At 37.5% G+C, this 20,827-nt stretch overlaps 1 protein-coding gene across 1 annotated transcript in view; it reads right to left on the bottom strand.

Annotated features, from left to right (window-relative positions):
- IL23R (interleukin 23 receptor) overlaps nucleotides 1-20,827 on the bottom strand; it is a 58,558-nt gene that overhangs the window by 23,695 nt on the left and 14,036 nt on the right. Inside the window, exons 5-6 of the mRNA XM_039233410.1 lie at nucleotides 7,875-8,035; nucleotides 4,738-4,883 (exon numbers count right to left, since the gene is read on the bottom strand). Of these exons, the coding sequence (XP_039089341.1) occupies nucleotides 4,738-4,883; nucleotides 7,875-8,035 (307 nt within the window). The remainder of the gene's footprint in view (nucleotides 1-4,737; nucleotides 4,884-7,874; nucleotides 8,036-20,827) is intronic.

Raw genomic sequence — 20,827 nt, 5'->3', positions numbered from 1 at the left:
ATGACTTTTTTTATAGCAGTTAATTTATATTTAGCACCTCGATTCTGAAAGTGGGGGCCATACAAACTTGATCTCTATAAATGTAAGGTACCTCTTATGGTTACATTAAATTTCTGGAAGCATTTTTCCAACCTATTCAGTTCTCTACTCTCCACTCCCTCCAACTCCCTACCCGGGACAAGGGCATGGTGAAGGGCCCTTCTCAGTAACCTATCACTGTCTAAACTCTTTTGGTTCCTTTTCCTAACTCCCTCCATCCCTCCAACTTCCTCATCTTGCTGCCCAGTTAGTCTTTACCTAGTGTTTGGTGAGAGAGGAAGTGGGGTGATGATTGAGAAACTTATCACATGTTCTTATTACATGTGGTGACTAATCACATGTTCTTCTAAGTCTTCCATCTTATAGCAGCATTTACACTTTTTTTTTTTTTTTTTTAGAAATGTTTATTTATGGGGCGCCTGGGTGGCTCAGTCAGTTAAGCGTCAGGTCATGATCTCACAGTCTGTGGGTTGGAGCCCCACATCCTCTGCGTCGGGCTCTGTGCTGACAGCTCAGAGCCTGGAGCCTACTTGAAATTCTGTTTCCCTCTCTCTCTGCCCCTCCCCCACTCACTCGCTGTCTCTGTTTCTCAAAATAAAATAAAAGACATAAAAAAATTTTAAAAAATGTTTATTTATTTTGAGAGAGAAAGAGAAAGAGAGAGAGCATGCACCCAAGGGTATATGTGAGCAAGGGAGGGGCAGAGAGAGAGGGAGAGAGAATCCCAAACAGGCTCTATACTGTAGATGCAGAGCTTGATGTGGGGCTCAAACTCACAACTATGAGATCATAACCTGAGCTGAAATTAAAAGAGTCCCATCCATGCTCAACCCTCTGAGCCATCCAGGCACCCCATATTTACACTTTTGAAATGCAAGGTCAAGGGTTTGACCCTTAGCTATCTGTGTACTGTTCTATTAGCCTTCCCTGGAAAAGAATGAATGTTTGGTTTTATGTGCTCCATGAGCTAAGACTGGTTTTGCATTTTTAAATGGTTGTAAGAAAATCCAAAGAATATTTTGTTATGCATAGAAATTACATGAAATTCAAATTTCAGTGTCCAAAATTAAAGTTTTATCATGCCCATTCATTTGTATGTTTTCTATACAATATACACTACACACTACACTTTCACGCTACAAATGCAAAGGTGAGTAGTTGGGTCAGAGACCTTATAACCTGCAAAGCCTAAAATGTTTACTATTTGGCCCTTGAATAAAAGTTTGCCACTTTCCATGCTGATAGTGCTCTTGCAAGCATGGTGAATATTTCTGACACCCACTGAATTTTCTGTAAGAAGCATAGCAAGCAACCAACCCCACAAAGTGACATAGTACAAGAAGGGCAAGAATTCTCTGATGACCAAGGAAAGCGGTGTTATGACAGGAAGTAGAGTGGCTATGCTATGGTGGGCAGATAGAGCTGATTTTTTGGAAAAATGTTAAAAACTACAAAGAAGATTGTGCTGAGACTTGAATGTGTTGAGCCCAACAGCAGATCTAAGACAATTATGGCTATCAAGAGATGCAGTCATTTTTAACTGGGAGGAGATAATAAGAGAAAAGGCCAAGTAATCCAGTCCTAAGTTTCACAGTTTGTTTTATTATGAAAACAATAAAATCTTGAGATTATGTTTAAAAAAAAAGCCTTAGTCTAGCTTAATTAGAGAAACAAATCACTATTAATCCATTTACTTGAACTTACAGCAAAGACTTCCCTGCTTTACTGTCACTATTGTTGAGCACCTATTAAAGGCAAACAATAATATTAATAGCTAATGTTTCAAAATGTTATCTACATGAACTACACATTATAAAAATCAATGGAGGTATAAAAAATTATTATGAAATATCCTGCCTTCCAGGGGCTTACAGTTAAAGGATAGGAAAACAGAGGTATAAACAGGTAAACTGTTATACAACATGGTAATACTCCTGAGATGGAGTACACAGAAGTGGGCAAGGATTGTTGCTGAAGATTGGGAGCTCAGTTTTTAACACAAGTTTAAGGTGCCAAGGAGATAGTCCATGAAGATAACCAAAGAGTAGATAAATATTCTCCACATGGTATTGGCCTTGTAGGATCCCCTGAAGGACTGGCTCGTTCCCTTTGATACTTCATAGTCTATGCAGCTTAGTTAAAAGGGGATGAAAAGCAATCTCAATTCACTAATTTTGATTTTTCAGGGGATCTTCTTTTGCTCTACCAAACTTGTTGCATGGCCTTCCCAGAAGTTAAGATGAAGAGTAACAACACCCAGTATTTATTGAACTTGAACTCTATTCCAGGCTTTGGAATAGATCTATTCCAGATCTAACTTCTTACAGATCATCCTCACAACCATATGAGGTAGGTGCTTGTCTTATTCCTACTTTAGGTATGGGAATAATGAAGCACAGAAAAGATAAGCAACTTGCCCAAAGTTGCATAACTAAAAAGTGGCAGAACCAGGTTTTGAATTCTAGAACCTGTGCTCTTAGTTACATGGCTTTCCTGCATAGCTGCCTGTCACTTTCAAATAAAGAACCTCCTTCAAGTAATACCTCCGGGAGGCAGAGGTGAGGTGGAAGATCAAATCTGTAGTCTTTTGTATCTCCTCCGCTTCTTGCCTCTGATTTCCTATCTCCCTACAAAGAGGCAAAGAGAACACTTTATGTATGACCCAGATGAAATTGTTGAGGTAGCAAATGTTGAAAATGAAAGCTTTATTCTGGTTCTTACAGACTGGACTTGGGTCATCTGGATAGAAATGGTAATTCACCTTTTTATGTGTAAGTGGTTATATTTAGAGGGAGCATGGTAGAAGGGATAGGATATATGCTTTGGACTGAAGGCTGTTCTTTCATTTTTCAAATATTTTTTGGGTGCCCAAAGTGATATAGGATCTATAAGAAGCATTTAGTTACTAGCACTGTAAGTTTGAAAGACTTGGCTTGAGGTCTTTTGAATTCTATGTCCTCATTTCTATAACGGAGCTGATATTTACCTATTCCAGAGGATGGTTATGAAGGTTAGATAACAAGTATTCTTTCAGCTCCTTCATTTGCCTGCTTGTGAGTTACCAAGTCTCACAATGGCATTGTAGCACCAGCAGGGGGAGCAGAGAACAAGAATTTCAACCAGAAAACACTTGGTTTCTGAAAATCTATTCAGAGATACTGATGGTATAATTACTTTCTATTTTCTAAACATTCTTCTAGCCCATAATCTCTGCCAATTATGCCAAATAAAGGAGTTTTATGTTATCGATTTCATCTTATGACCAACCAGGACACTAAACAGAGGGCACCAGGTGTCCTATTGGAATAAAATTCTATTGACTCAAAATCTAAGACTAAGAGAATTTCATTTGGGTTTTCAAATTCACCTAAATTCCACATTTGCAAAAGGATTGACTGTGGAGTTGTGTTTTGTTTGTATCCTGCTTGTCCTGGGCTTTAAACATAGGGTTGCTATGCACACAAATGTCAAAATTATTTAGTCAACAAGTCCAGCAGGATCTTCACGTGGTAATTGACCAAATGATGCACAGATTCACATCTAAGTGCAATCTGAACATCTGTAAAGTTCACATCATATTTCTTATTTAAACAAACAGGAGTAAGTAAACAGGTTGATGTCTGGATTTATTTTTAGAGAACAATCTTTAAAGTACATCATAAAATCAGTATAGTTTTACCCTCATATTCTTGACACTCTTTAAACACATTGTTCTACAGCAAAACTGATGTTCAGGATGATGAAGCAATAAAAGGCTTTGGAGTCATGCTAATCACCAAATACATATCACTTACTCCCTGACAGCAGATAAATTCATACATGATATATAACTCTGAATTAAGCAAATCCAGAGACTCTACTCCCTAATTATTTTGACTAAGTGGCAATTTATTGTACTGAAAATATGAAATGGCATTTCTTTTCAAATACACCAAAATTGGAATTTTATCCTCAGTCATACTAGTGTTCTCCCATAGTTCAAATTACTGAGTTTTTATTATGTTCACAGGAGCTGTCATGTCATGCGATTTCATTAATGAACCTTGTACCTACGCCTCTCCTAAGTCAGTTGGTAACTTACCATTGGTATTTAAGGATGGTTAGTTTTTTCAGATTTTCACTTTTTACCTTGGGCTCATATAAGGCTAAGGTCTCTTGTAGTAAAATCTTATATTTTGAATTGCATTTTTTCATTTAAAAAGAGACACCCATAAATCTGAAGTTCTTCTTATTGAACAGTTATTACCCTAGATGCTTATTAAATTTCAGCATAGAAACCTTACATTTTATATTCACCATCACTGATATAAATTTTACCCTAGGAGGCACTGAATTGCAAGGAGCCAAACAGATGGATCTCTCTTAGTTGGACATTATTTAGCAACTTATAAAAGGTAAGAGCACATTTTCAGAAAACATCTCTCCATTTGGAAGCATATGGTAACAAATATTAAAACTAGAGTGGTTTGAGGGGTGCCAGAATGGCTCAGTGGGTAGAGCACATGATTCTTGATCTTTGGGCTGTGAGTTCAAGCCCTGTGTTGAGCGTAGGGATTACTTTTTAAAAAAACCAACAAATTAGAGTGGTTTGAGTATCAAACAGATAAAAATGTGTAAAATAGATTATCATTAAGTCAATTGTGGGTTAGCTTTTCTTTCATTCGCTTACATGCTAAAGCATAGTGAAAGCTAGCTTACCTTCCAAGTTTGGTTTGTTGTAGACTTGTATCTCATTTCACAGGAAACTTTTTCTATTGTTGTTTGACTATTCCAGTGAATCACAGTCTTGGGTTCTGTTGTATTTATGTCCTCAGCCCTGGAAATGATGGATCCAGAAGGTATCACTAGAAATAATAATAAATAAAAACCCAGCAGTTTAAAACTTGCCTAGGGAGAAATTAGTATCTTTATATCAATATATAGACATGTTAAAAGTCAAAGTACTGAAAAACAATTTCATGATCCAATTAATAATTAATGATTTTTTTTCTTGTTTTCTAACTGATTATGTAAGAGAAAACTGCTGCTGTTAAGCAAAATTCTATTCAACCTGTTTTCTATTTCTTTTAAATGGGACTCTTATAGTTCACCTTTCCTATTCCCTATTCCCTTATAATCCTAACTAATGAAATTCCAAAGCCTGGCCTTATTAACAAAAAGCAAAGAAAAGAGATAAAGGAGATATCTCTTTCTTCCTGCATCCATTTAGGGGAAAATGAGGTTTTGCATTTTAAATTTTGTTCAGGGAAATCTGATAGGGTATTGATTGAGACTTTTCACAGTAATATTTTTATTCTCTTGTATCATAGGGAAACATGAATAATGAAATCTTTTGCTAACTTATTTTATTTTAACTGTATTAAAATAAATCCATACTTGAAAGTATGATTTGAACAAAGCAAGTCTCACAAGACTCTAAGACTTTACCAATTATTCTCATGCTCTGTGATAATAACTTTCAAAAGGAAACTGACATTCTGATGGGTTATCTTACTCGTTGTTTTGTTGTACTAGGAGTAGTGGTGTAACTGGAATCTCTGTATTTCTAAACTGTTTCAATTCTTGTGTGCTTGCTCTGTCTGAACAGAGTAAAATCTTTGGTACTTCCCATTTCTCCTATATATATACACAACAGAACAATGAAAACCTACGACTTTGTTAGACAAGTTATTTAACAAAGAACTGAAGAGGCTTGTATGTGTGTTTTTAAGGACCATTATTATAGCTTAATACTCTCTATGGTTAGTTTCCTTTTCATTTATTCTAGGTGTATAAAGTGTTCTTTGGGAATATTATTGTTTTATTATTAATCACTTATCTAAAATTATATACTCAAGTATATGATTTATAGAGAAATATACAAATTAAAGATTTAATGTTTAGTAGCACAGTCCTACAATAAAATCCTTGGGCTAATGGTAGCATAAGAAAGAAGTAGTAGCAAAATGAGTCTAGTTAAAGATTTTACTGTACTGAACTTTTGTCATCTGAATTCCACAGTTGATTTCCTTTTGCTAGTGTAAGCTTCTTGTAATAAGTATAAGTATTCACAGACTTCTGTAGTAAGGGAAATGATTCCCAGGGCTCTGAGATCACTTGGGATCATTTAAAGCACTCTCAGGCTAAATAACCCGCTCACTCTTATCTCCCATCCCTGAGTTTGGCCTGCCATTAGTAACACAAGCATTCTGAGACCCTTCTGCAGAAAGAAATACTCTGGGGAGGAAGAAGTCTTTAGTCCTATGAGAAATGAAAATAGAACAGTAAGTCAGAGTTAAGATAGAGTCTTAGGGATGAAAGAGCATAAGACAAGCTGAGGGCAAAGCACAGGCTAACAATAACCCTCCTCCTCCCCCCAAGGTGAGATAGGTATGATATTCCTCAGGCACTCCTGGCTGCCTAAGAACAAAGGAAAGGAGAGAAAACAAATGGTTAAATTGGCAGTCTTCATCAGTTTACAAATATCTTAGTAAATTACAAAAAGGCAATCTTATCAACAGTGTACTCTCCAGGAATTTTCTACCATTTTAATGATAATGCTTTGGTAGAGGGAAAAATAAATTTAGCTCCACAATAGCTAGGCCTCCAGTAATCTGAGTCCTTAGCATATGAAAATCCCTTTAAGAAACTTCCTGACTTTATCTTCCCCAACTCCACGGTATATAAGCAGTCACTCTTCACAACCCCAGTGCAGCTTTTTTTACCCACGGGTCCTATCCCTGTGCTTTAATAAAACTCACCCTTTTGCACCAAAGATGTCCTCAAGGAGTTTTTTCTTAGCTGTGAGCTCTGAACCCCCAAGACCCCACTGCAAAACCCCATCATTAGCACCGGGCAAGTCAATGCAATAGAGAACTAAACCTTTAGGTTTGAATGACCTCATTTTTTTTTTCAAATAAATATGTTATATAATAAGTACTTGAATATGTACTTTGTTACATGACTCAAATGTTGAATGTTTTCTCTCATTGCTTAGGTTTCAAACATTCCCATCAGATCTTAACATTTTTTAAAAACTGTCAAATCCATCTAGATGCTATGTGTTTAGTTTCAACTTATATTGAAATAAAGAACCAGATTTGTAGTTTTTGGTATCTTTCTAGCAACATATATTTACCTATACAGGAATTAATTTTCAAAATGGTAATTTTATTTTCAAAAAGGTAAAAAATTTACCTATGTGAGAATTAATGTCAAAATGGCAGCCCAGCCAGGGAGTGCCAGGTGGCTCAGTTGGTTAAGTGTTCAGACTCTTGATTTTGGGGTCGAGCCCAGTGTGGCTCTGTGCTGACAGTGCAGAGCCTGCTTGGGATTCTCTCTCTCCCCCCTCTGCCCCTGCCCTACTCATATATGTTTTCTCCCTCTCTCTCTCTATGTGAAAATTGTTCTCAGGAGAGCCCTCTGTCCTCAGTTTCATAGAATGCTACATTTATCTAACTTGCAGTGCCTCATTCTTAAAGTGTCACAAATGAGTATCTTCCCTGGTAGATTGCAATCTTCCCTGGTAGATTGCAAGATACTTAGGGAAGTAGATACCTTGCTTATCTTATTCTCCCTAGCTCTTAAAATAATGCTTGAATAGAAGACATTTTCAATAAATATGTGTAAAACCACATGTACCCATGTAGAAATAAGATTGGAAGGATATACAACAAAATGGTAGCAGTACTTATCTTTGTATTTCCTTGGGTTGGTTGATTATGGGTAATTCTTGTTTTCCATATCATGATCTGCAGGAACTTCAGGGGAACACCTTTCAGAGCTGGACTTCATTTGACTAGGTCAGTACATATTAGCTGCTTATTCAAAAAGACATACTACTTCTCATTCTTTACCTATATCATCCAGATTAATTTGCAGTTGTTTTGACTTCTCTGTGCCCAATGCATTTGCAGCTTTGACCCAAACCAAATATTTCTTGCCACTTTTCAATGAATCAGTGGAGATGTTAATATAACTTGAAGAAAGATATTGTTGCTCTTCTTCTGTCTCTAAACTTAAAAAAAAAAAAATTATGATAACTGGTTATGTTGGTTTGAATTAGTTAGTCCTTAGTTTTTTGCTGCTACTTTTTTAGACTGCTTTCAGAATACATTTACTTAAAAATCAATCAAAATTTATTTCATTTTGAAAAATTAAAAAACATAGGTTTAAGACTACTCAGGGCCACACTATGACTTTCATGGGTATTAGGCCCTTTTGTCTTCATGGGCCCATTCTTCCATCAAGAGAAAAAAGTATATATGTGTGTGGATATGTGTATCTTTATAGACGTACATATGTATGTTCATGTAGATTATGTTTTAAAATTGTCAGTATAAAAGCAAATATATTAATATTACATATTAAAACATTTTCTTTGACCTAAGGTTTATTATTTTTCTTCTTATTTTAAATGAAATTAAATATTTTCATGGACTTCTGAAAGTATCATGAGCCCTGGGTACTATGCCTACTGGGCCTTTGGCATAAGTTGTCTCTGGACAGAGCTTGAAATAAATGAACATCCTCTAGGAAGGAACATTGCAAAGGAGATCAGTACCAGGGCTTTGAGTTAGACATTTCTACCAGATCTAGGATAAGGAGTAAGAATGGCATGAAGGGTCAGAATAGGATGAGAGAGCTGGATGGGGTAGGGAAAAACCAGACTTCCAGGGAGAAAGAAACCTCAGCATGTTCTAAAACAAATAAATGAAATGGTATGTCATTTTCCAGAAAGTTCAGCAAGTTCATACTCTGGAGCATGAACATGGAAGAAGTAACTTGAAATGGAGCAGGCAAGATCAGAAAGACTTCCTGTGGACTTTGAAAACAGAACTTACTGGATCTGATGGCCAATTATGTAATGGTAAAGGAAGCTATTTGCTGACAAAAGGGATGGAGAAGATAGATAGATAGAGGGTTTGGAGTGAGAGATAGAGTTGTTGTTTTTTTAAGTTTTACTTGAGAGAGAGAGAGAGAGCGCGCGCAAGTGTAAGCAGGGGAGAGGGCAGGGGGGAAGAGAGATAATCTTAAGCAGGCTCCATGCTCAGCATGAAGCCTGATGTGGGGCTCAACCTCACAACCCTGGAATCATGACCTGAGCCAAAATCAAGAGTTGGGTGCTCTTATCTATAGTCAGATCTATTCAAGAGTTGGGTGCTCAACTAACTGAGCCGCCCAGGTGCCCCAAGAGACAGAGCTTTTAAATCATCACTTCAAATTATGTTTATCTAAGTTTTTGAATGTGTGAGGATCTCTAATCAGCCAATTTAATAAAAAAGTTAAATTTCACTAAGGTGAAATTTAAAATGTTATTTGTTAAGGCTAAAATTCTAAATTTTATTAATTTTCATTGGCTTTGGTCAGCAAGTTTGAGCCTCTTTTTTATATCTGTTAAAACTTTCCAGGGCACTTAGCTGGTGCAGTTGGTAGAGCATGCAACTTATGATCTGGGGGTCATGAGTTGGAGCGCCATGTTGGACAGAGAGATTACTTAATCAATCAGTTTGTTAAAAATTTCTACTCCACTATATTTTTAGGGGATGGGGATTGGAGGTAATGGTGGGGGGAGTGCTGGGAAATGTTGCTTCCTTTCTTTTCTGGTTTCTGTGAGGAGAGATGGTCCTTAAACCTCCCTGGTTTGGTCTCATCCCTTGCTTGCTCACTCATCCCTCTTGAAGGTGAGCATAATTCTACTCATGAAGAACTGGCCATATGCACCTCAGTCCCTTCCTCTCTTCTATTTTCCCTTGCAGGTCAGAAGACCACACAAATGACCTTTTTTGGTCTTCTCCAATAAGCTGTAAGATTTAGAGGAGTTGGCCTCAATGTGGGGATGTGCAGCTGTCTAATACTGGCTGTGATTGAGGATAAGGGCAGTAAATCTGTTTGTTCTGGGAAGATTAATATTAGAAAGTTTACTGTTGCCACATACCAAAGCCATGCTCTCCATTAACAAGCTTCATCAGTAATAAATATTATACAATATTTTAAATGTTTAAAATTATTTAAATATTTAAATATATATTTTAAAATATTTAAACATAAGCATTATTATATTTCTATTTTCATCTGCTGGCTTTTTGGTTTCTCTCAGTTGGTTTAGAACTCATGAGGAAAATCTGCAGAGATTGACCCACTTCAGATACTTACACACCATTATCTATAGTCAGATCTATTCATAACATGAAAGTGTTTTCACTAGACTTTGCTAAGTTTACATTTCTTGAACTCATTGAACTACCAACTCTTTTTATTTCCTTTTCTTAAGCTTCTCAGTCATATTTTCTACATTCCTGGCAACTACATCCAACTTACCATTTCCACTTGTTCTTTAAGCTTTTTGTTGTGACTTCTGCCCTCACCTTTCCCGTGAAACTACTCTTCTTTTTTTTCTTTTTGATTTTTGAGAGAGAGAGAAAGTGCAAGTGTAAGTGGGAGGAGGCAAAGGGAGAGGGAGAGATAATCTCAAGAAGGCTCCATGCCTAGCACAGAGCCTGACCTGGGGCTCCATTTTTACTACCATGAGATCATGACCTAAGCCAAAATCAAGAGTTGGATGCAAACTGAGCCACACAGGCACCCTGAAGCTACTCTTCTAAAATGGCATCCTTTCCAAGGTGAAGTCCTGAATCCTCTTTGTAGCATTCGTCCCTCCTGATTACTTACAATTCTTACTTCCCTTGGCTACCTGGACTCCGTGTTCTGGGCAAGAGAGACTAAATCTTTTTCTCATGCCTGCTTAGTAATGTCTTTCCTTCTCCAACCCTCCACTTGAATTGCCCTCCTTAATCTTCTAAGTCAGATCTATTCAACCCCACCACAGCGAGGATCACCTCTTGTCCCTCTTGGTACTTGCCTTTTCCCTCAGTTTATTCACCTTCCTGGTTTCTATCACTATTTCACATGTACAGCTACTGAATATCTGCCCTCTCACAGGGAGATGATTTGGATATCTGCCTAAGACCAGAACTATAGCGTATTTATTTATTTATTTTAACATTTATTTATGTTATAGAGACAGAGTGCAAGCAGGGGAGGGGCCCAGAGAGAGGGAGACACAGAATCTGAAGCAGGTTCCAGGCTCTGAGCTGTCAGCACAGAGTCCAATGCGGGGCTTGAACCCACAAGTGAGATCATGACCTGAGCTGAAGTTGGATGCTCAAGAGACTGAGCCACCCAGGCGCCCCATCTACAGCATATTTATAACTGAATTATCTTTCCATGCATGTCAGGACTTTTTGCCAGTATCTCCATTGTTGTCAGCAGCATGCTGCCTTTCTGATGTCCTCAGTTTGCCATTTTAAACTACTTTTTCTCTGCTACCCTTCAACCAAAGAAGGTGAAGCATTTATTTAGCTATTATTTTCTTGTTTTAAATGTTATTTATTTTGAGAGAGAGAGTGTGTGCAAGCAGGAGAGGGCCAAGCGGGGGTGGCGGGGGACAGAGGATCCAAAGCAGGCTCCTTACTAACAGCAGAGAGCCCAATGTGGGGCTTGAACTCGCAAACCAAGGGATCATGACTTGAACCAAGGGATCATGCCTAACCAACTGAACCACCCAAGAGCCCCAATTTTCATATTTTATCTTTTGTTCCTGTTTTGATAGCTGTGGCCATGGTCTAGGCTTTATCTCTGTATTATGTTCGGTATATTACTTGTAGATCCCTACATTAACTTTATTGCATTGTGAAACATAACGATATAGATATACTAATTTAGAGGGGGAAAAAAAACCGTGGAATTGAACACAGGTGAAAAGACAAGTACCCTATATTCTTATATTTAACAAATAGAAATGCTTCACAAATTTGTATGTCGTCCTTGACTAAGGGTCATGTTTGTCATCTTCTTGCACTATTCTGATTATAGTACTTGTGTTGCTGAGGCATGCATTGCTTGGTTTCTTTGTCTAATACCATCAACATTTTTTTCTGTCCTGGGAGGCTGACTTGATAGGGTTTGTGGGGAAGGAAGAGTTTAAAACTCACAATCATTTCATTCTAGGCTGCTCTTCATGTCTTGTTACCACCATATGTCTATTTAGCAACTCCCAAATTTCTCCAGCCCCAAACTATCCCAGCCAGGGTTATAACTTGCCAGCCACAATGATCTGGTAGAATCCAGAGTGGCATTCTTGCTGAGACACAGAACTCCAGCAAGGAAAAGGGGAACTAGCCTCATGCTACCAAGCAATAAATACATTTATGAATCAGAATAATACAGAAATTATATAGTATCTCTATTTTAAACCTATTGTCACTTCTAGAGCAGGATAATCTCAGCACGCAGTCAAAGACTTTCTCTAAGGCTAACAGGGAAATGTGGGTAAGGGTGACGAGTCTCTATAGCATGCAGGTGGCACCAACTAAGTTCAACTCAGGTTTTTAACCCTCAGTGCATATTTTCTCATGCTGCCTCTTTTCCTCTCAGCAGCAGGGACATCACTATGAACACCATGAGAAGACAAAGACATGTCAATAGTGATGAATAGCAGAGGGCTTGGGTTTTAGAAAAGAACCTATAGGTTCAAATCTTGGCTCTGCCCCTTGATAAAATGTGGGACTTTTACTTAACCTCTGTGTATTTCAGTTTACTCATCTGTGCAACAGAAAGAATAACATTGTTGTTATCATGAGTAAACTCAGATAAGTGAGTTAATGAGACAAGGAAGCATGGAGCAGACGGCTTCACACATTATAAAGGGCTTATAAAGCAGACGATTATTATTATTAATTAAAAGGTATTTATGACATGACTTTTACACATTCTAAAGAGTACAAATGAAACTTTAAAAGTTGTTATATTTCAACAAGTGAAGTTTCTTTTATATTACTTGTGTTTGAAATTAAATCACTCCATTAAAAATTCAGATGTTTACATAGTTCCCTTATATTTCTTCTGAAATAAGGCAGAATGTAAATAAATTACAGAGAATTTCTTTTAAGGTATGCTAACCTCATGCTCGATAAGATTTCAAATGTAAAAATAAGAAAATGGCAACTATGGGTAAGTAGCAAGTAGGGCATCTTTGAATATTTTCCAGTCAGAGAAAACCACATGCATGTCCTTAATTGGTTTGTGGCTAATTCTTTTACCACATATGTTGAGACCACAGTCAAAATGGAAATACATGCTTAAACCAACATGAACCATAGGTATTAGGTAATTTAATTCTGCTTTTAAAATCTACTTTCATATTAGCACCTAGACCATGAACACTCTTTTAGGTGAGGAATCCCGTAATAATGAGTGACTAACTATACTTTGGGACTATTTTTACACAAAACTGTATATTACAAAGTTTTTAAAAAATTTCTTATTTCTATTTCTGTTTTTGGTGTGCTTATTATTACATAACAGATATTTGTTGAAGGGAGTCAGCATGATTTATGTTTCTCTGAAGCTTACCATGTACCTAGCACTAGCTGTATTTCATAGATTTTCAATAAACATTGCCAATTTATGGTGATAATGGTGAATAGTGTTTTCCATTTATTTAGCTACTCATTTAGCAAGTATTTACTTAATCTCCACTATGTTCCAAGCATTACTTTGGACATTGGGGCTACAAGTATGAAGAAAACAGATATAGTCCTGACCTTCATGGAGCACACATTCCAGTGGAAACAAATCAATAGATAATATGTTATATGGTGATCGATGTTCGAAAGAAAAATAAAGCAAAAAAGGGTTAGGAAGTACTAGAGGTAGGAATGGGGATTTTTTTTTAATTTTTAAAGGAAGATGGGGAAGGCCTGTCTGAGAAGGTGATTTTCCTCCTCTCTGGAGGAAGAGCATTCTAGGGATATGCAAAGGCCCTGAAGCAGGATCAGGATCTTGCTTGTCCAGTCCACAAATAGCAAGGAAGTCAGTGAGGCGTGGTGTAGGTGAAAGAGATAGAAAGGGATTAAAGATGAGATCAGAGAGTTCTGGAGAAAGGAGAGATTTAGAAGGTAGTGTAAGGTCACAAAGAGCCTTTGAAGGACTCTGGCTTTGATCTGTGAGTGAAATGGGAGGTTTTGAGCAGTCGAGTGACTTGATCTGAGGTACATGAGAAAAGGATTTCTCTGGCTACTTGTGAATGACTATAGGAGGGCAAAGGATGAGGCTAGGACACCAGTTAGAAAGTTCTTGTACTAAGTCAGATAAGAGGGTATTTCTTGACCTGGGATTGCAAACTGGTTAGTGAGAAGAGGTCAAATCCAAAAGAGGTTTTGCTGATTAATTTTGTTAAGGGCATGGTAGGGAGTAATTTAGGAGGACTCCAGTGATTTTGGCCCAGATAATATGAAGAGGGAGTTCCCATATACTGAGAAGGGGAATGCAAATATGGGGAAAGGTAACTGGATATTTGGCTTTTGAAAATATTACCTTTGAGATACCTTTTGGATGTCTAAGAGGAAGTGCTGAATAAGATATTGGATATATGGTAGCTGCAGACAGGGAAGATATCTGGATTCAAGATAGATAAATTAGGGAGTTTTACACTATAATTTGCATTATGTCTTTTAGGTAATGAGTGTAGACAGAAATAATAGGAGGTGCTAGGAATAAAGCTCTGGGGGTTTGTTACTTCACTGGAAATGAAGAGGCATCATCTAGAGAGTGAGAGAAAGCATCCAGGAAGGTGGGAGGAAAATCAAAAGGGAGTGGTGTACCCCAAACCAAAAGAAGGAAGTGAAAAGCTGTTAAATGCTCCTCATAAGGAAGATAAGTACTGAGAATAAACCATTGGATTTGGCAATGGGGAAGTCATTAGTAACACTGTTAAGACCTCTCTCAGTGGATACTGAAAACTTGATTAAGCTAGCTTAAAGCAAGGATGAGAGAGGAAGTAGAGACAGAAAGTATAGACAACTCTTGGCGCACCTGGGTGGTTCAGTTGGTTAAGCATCGAACTCTTGGTTTTGGCTCAAATCATGATCTTGTGGTTCTGTAGGTTCGAGCCTCACATCAGGTGCTGTGCTGACAGTGTGGAGACTTCTTGGGATTCTCTCTCTGCCCCGCCTGCACTTTCTCTCACAAAATAATAAATACACTTTTAAAAAAGTACAGACAACTCTTGAGAAGTTTTGCCATAAAGAGGAACAGAGAAATAGAGTAGTGGAGGGGAAAGACCAAGGGAAAGTTGTATTTTTCGAGAGGGTGGACCCTGCAAGCTAATGGAATGATCCAGTAAAAATAGAAAAGGTAGGCTGCAGAAGAAAGAGAGGAACATGGTGGGAGCAATGTCCTTTAGGAGGCAGGAGGTAAGATCTAGCACAAGAGGTAGATAGTTGGCTCAGGGGAACCGCAGTTCATGCGCAGTAGTGAAAAGGAAGACCAAGTATATGGATACAGAATTCAATGTGTCAGTAGATGGGGGAGCTTATCATATTTCTCATTGCTCCTGTTTTCTCAATGAAGTAGAAAGCAGGTCATCAACAGAGCACAAGAAGGGAGAAAACATGCTGGAGACCAGAAATGAGAGCAAAAGAAATGAAGTAACGATCTGGCTTAGTGGAGGAGTGACTTGGCCAGTGAAATGTGGTAGGATACTGGGTAGCTGCCAGGGCCCAGTAAAGATGAGTGGTCATGAATATAAAGTCATATCAATCAGTAAGTTTGTGTTTGTCCCCAGCCACAATTAGCTTTGCTAGTACAGGTGCAGAACTGGTGAGGAAATGGATTTAAAAATATGACTGTTTATTGAGTCCTAAAAGAATGACTGAAATATAGTATCACAGCCTTAAAGATACTTGGAATCATACCTAAGAAGTCTTTCTGGTTATTAGGAATATGCATGTGGAGAAGAGATGGCAAAAACAAGCAGTCCTTATGAATTGACAGAAGAGGCAATTGATCTTAGGAGGTCTACAATGATATTGCATCTAAAAATAATTGCCCTACTGGTCTTTCATAGTGCCTGAAAATTCCATCATTGGTATTATTCTAGTGAGTTTATGAGTGTGTCATGCACAGAGATGGTGCCTAGCTACAAAAAATCTCTAGAGTTTAACATAGGAACAAGAAGACACAAAATGCTAAATAAATGTTTGCTAAATTGATTTGAATAGAAAAAAACAAGGGGCCATCATGCATTCATTTTCATTCAACAAGTATTTATTGAGTAGAAGGCATTGCAATGGACATCGAAAGAGTTTCCAAGATAAAGAAAGAACGTATTTACATGAAGCTGTTAAGGGTAACAGACAATAGTAGGTAGATGTTTATTAGCAGAGTTTCTTCTTTTTTGGTTTTTCCTATCACCACTTATTGATAAACAGTGGTACCTACTGAGAGGTAGAGGAGGGCATGTGAATGGAAGCCCAGATAGCCCCTAGGCTGCCACACAAGGAATGTCACCTTTCGGCCACTAGTGGGAAACGTGGGTGAGCAGAGGTGAAATGCCTCTCCTGTAAATGTGATTTTACTGGAAAACAGAACCACATGAGTTGGAAGTGAAACTTCGCAAATGTTGATCTCTACCTACCTGCCAAAGTGGAAAATACCCTAAGAACCCAGGATTTAGTATAACCTTTTTAAACTACTTCAACCACAAATTGGTTATAAGTCAACTTTTTCCTAGGGGCGAGGGGGAGGCCTTTTTGATAGAAAAATTAACTTTCTCTTCTCTCTTTTTTTCAACTCATTAGTGTGTTTTTAATTAATTGTGAGATGGATAGATGTTTATTTCCTTTTCCAGTTTGTTCTTATAGGAGCTCATTCTTTGATTTTGCTAGAGGAGAACATTCATTTTTATGCAAATCATTAACATTTTTATGTTCTTTTCAAAATATGATAAAATTCCATTAATCTGGACTCAATCAATTAGAATTCGGGTTAGGTTTGTCTGAGTTGGGCTGTAATTTACTGTTGGATTTCAGAAAAGGTGAAAAAAGTTTTTCTAATATGTAAGACCTTGTATTATTATTATTTAACTTGACTATGAAAGGAGAATGCAGGAAATGTCTATTGCTACCTATCAGAATAATCACTTAGTGACTATCAATTGAGCCATTACAATGTGCCAGGCCCCATTCTAGGCTCAAGTGATTTAGCAGTGAATAAAATAGCAAAAAGTCTTGCCCATTTTGAGATTACACTTCTAGTTTGAATGAATGAGTGACTTTCCTACTGATATATGTACAACAGCTACTGATATATGTACAACAGCTAAAAAAATTAGTTTTTCAGGGCATGCTTAACATCTTGTTCTAGATATTCATATGTCTAAAATTACTGTTAGCTGAAAATAAGTAAAATTGTTTTTATACCCTGTAAATGATCATTTTTTAAGTTTATTTGCTTATTTTGAGAGAGAGAGAGAGCCCATGAGTGTGTGCCAAGTGCAAGTGGTGTAGGGGCCAAGAGGGGGAAAGAGAGAATTCCAAGCAGGCTCTACATTGTCAGCACAGAGCTTGTCTCAATCTCACAAATCATGAGATCATGACCTGAGCTGGAATCGAGTCAGATACATAACAGACTGAGCCACCAAGGCACCCCAATGATCATTTTTTTAAAAAGTTTACTTATTTACTTTGAGAGAAAGCGAGAGAACAAGCAGGGGAGGGGCAGCCTTGTTCTTTCCAATGGATAGCTCTAAAAGCATGATCTTAATAAATCAGTTTTTAATTTTTTCAAAGTGACTTGAATATTGAAAACAATCTCAAATACTCATAATTACTACAGGTATTTCTCACTTTATAAGGTAGATGTGTTTCTCAAAAAAGCCATGTGTAAATAATTTAAATATATATCACTGAGTGCATTAATAGATTGTAAAAGAAATCTATAATAAATAATCAAAATATTTGGAGAACATTTTTATGAGACTAAATAGGAAATTAGGTGGTGGTTGGCAAGTTTTTGTTCAACAAATATATCTTCTCAAATAGTGGTATGCCTTTTCCAAATTTACAATGCAATTTTATTGTCAAGAACCTGAGAGGGCAAGTAAGTGTAACTTAAATGAGTTAACTCATATCCACTAGGTTGGCAATAACCAATACGATAATAATAAGTGTTGACAAGAATGTACAGAAATTGGAACCCTCATACACTCCCAGAGTGAATGCAAAATTGTGTGGTTGTGGGGTGCCTGGGTGGCTTAGTCGGTTAAGCGTCCGACTTTCGCTTAGGTCATGATCTCGCGGTTCGTGGGTTCGAGCCCCACGTCGGGCTCTGTGCTGACTGCCAGCTCAGAGCCTGGAGCCTGTTTCAGTCTGTGACTCCCTCTGTCTCTGACCCTCCCCTGCTCACTCTCTCTCCTAGAAAGAATAAATTTTAAAAAAATTAAAAAAAAAAACAAAAACAAAATTGTGTGGTTGTTTTAGAAAATAGTATGCAGTTCTTCAAAAGGTTAAAGAGAATTAACATATGACGTCACAATTCTATTCCCAAGTGTATGCCCAAAAGAAATGAAAACCTATGTCTACACAAAATCTTGTATATGAATACCATGAAAGCATTGCTCATAATAACCAAAAAGTGGAAACAACCCTAATGTGCATCAACTAATGAATGGATTAAGTCAATGTGATATATTCATACAATGGAACATTATTTGGTCATAAAAAGAAATGAAGTGCTCATACATGCTACACCACAGATGAATGTTGAAAGGCTTATGCTAAAGGTGAAAGAGCCAGTCATGGAAGACCACATATTGTATGATTCCTTTTATATGAAGTGTCCAAAGTAGACAAGTCCCCAGAGGATCCCTTGGGATGGGAAAGTTGAAGGAAATAGAGTTACCGCTAATGGATATGCAGTTTCCTTTTGGCATAAGAAAATGTTCTGAAATTGTGAATGTACTAAAATCATAGAATGCTTATACTTTAAATAAGGTGAATTGTATGGTTTGTGAATTATACTCAAGAAAGCTGTTATATTAAAAGGAAAACAATTCACCAACCAACAAAGATCAGCGGGCCCATGAGGTAGTAAAAGTTCCATAAGATAGTGTAAATCCTGAAGGCACTATGCTTTCACTGTCAGTCTGGCACTATCTAGCTTTTCTGTGAACGTGTGCTGTGGGGGTTGCTCCCTTACTGTTTACATTTTCTCATTCCTGAAGTTGACTTTACAGTGATGCTCTAGTTTTCTTGTCCTCTTTTAATCTCTAGAGAACTACTTTATCTTAGAGCCAAAGGGTAGAGGTTAAGTCTCAGACCTGTGTTAGAACCCTGTCTCCCTTATGTCTTAGCCAGGTGACTCTGGAGAGGAAACATGAGCACTGTAAAATGGAGACAGTAATCATAGTTACTTCACAAGGCTGAGCTGAGGATTGAAGACGTGGTGCACGTGAAGTATGGAGGGCACCGGACAGACAACCCGCCCCTAATCTCAGTGTTTCCACCATCCCTTTGATACCCGCCCTTGCCTCTGTCTAACCCCTACTCAGAATGTAATGTGTGAGCTTCTTGCCTCTGGCACATAGGCCATTACTCCAGGCTTAGCAGTGTCTTTGTAAAATCTGCCTGGTTTTTACACAGAATTTCTTGGAATGAAGTGTTACTTTTCATGTTTCATTTAATCAAAATTTTTCTGAGTATGTTACATGTGGAGAGAGAAGATTGGAAGATTATTCTGTTCTATTGTGATTAGAACTGGTTATCATCTCTCAAATATGCCCTGTGATCTGGCTCCCACACCACTCCAGCAGAAAATAATTAAATTGGGAAGAAGGTAGTCAGGTCAGCCCTAGTTCAAATCCCACCTGTCCCTCTCTGGAGCTGTGTGTCCCTGGACACATTGCCTAACCCACCGAGGCTTAGTTGCTTTGTCTACAAAAACTGGAAAAATAATCATATTTACCTCACAAGGTTGTGTAAAAGGTTAAATGAAGTAGCACATATAAAGCTTTTGACCCAGTGCTTAGCAAATAGTAAGGATCCTACAAATGCTTTTTATTTTATTTTATTAATTTTTAAATGTTTATTCTGGAGAGAGAGAGACAGAGAGACAGAGCACGAGTAGGGGAGGGGCAGAGAGAGAGAGTGAGAGAGACAGAATCTGAACCAGGCTCCAGGCTCTGAGCTGTCAGCACAGAGCCCGATGCGGGACTCATGAACCATGAGATCATGATCTGGGCCGAAGTCAGATGCTTAACTGACTGAGCCACCCATGTACCCCCCCATAAATGCTTTTTAAAAAATTAGTAGTTGGGGAAATTTTTTGAGACTTACAAACAGGAAAAAAAAGTGTACTTCAAATATGCCACTGAAGGCATTCTTTGAAAAAAAATAAACAAAATTGGAAACATGATGAATGACTAACTTAATCTTGTTTGCCATAACTTTTTAAAAATTAATTTAATTTTATTTTCATCCTTAACACTATCAGAGTATTCAAAAACAGACTAACATACATGGATATAGTTTAAATGTAACAAAGGAAGATTTCAGCTATGTACATTGGGGAAGGGAAAGGGATTTTTTCACATCAACGTTTCCTATTTTGCAATTTCTGAATAAGCACTCAAATATAATTTACTATGAAGTAGTACAACTTTTATGATCAACTATTTATCTTTAAGCATAAAACTTAAGAGATTTTGGCATGATCATCTTGGCTCCTGAAGTCTGGTTATTGTAAGAATGTAACAAGAGTCTTTCTGTAAAGCTCTCCTGGACTGCAAATAGAAAATTACCACTTAAACTCAGTTATTACTTCAGTTTTAAAACTCAAAGTCCTGTGTCCTGGGGACTCCCTGAGTCTCAGGAAAACCAGAAAAGATGGTCGGCCTGTACAGGAACCAAATGTAAGATTTGGGGGTCATTATTAATAACTAATAGCTTTCATGAATTTAGTGCCAATGGTG

The sequence above is a fragment of the Hyaena hyaena genome, unplaced genomic scaffold, assembly GCF_003009895.1.
Source record: "Hyaena hyaena isolate Hyena2069 unplaced genomic scaffold, ASM300989v1 scaffold_75, whole genome shotgun sequence".
NCBI classification, from domain to species: domain Eukaryota; kingdom Metazoa; phylum Chordata; class Mammalia; order Carnivora; family Hyaenidae; genus Hyaena; species Hyaena hyaena.
Note: the sequence above shows the minus strand (reverse complement) of the source record. Positions and strands in the feature narration are given on the sequence as shown.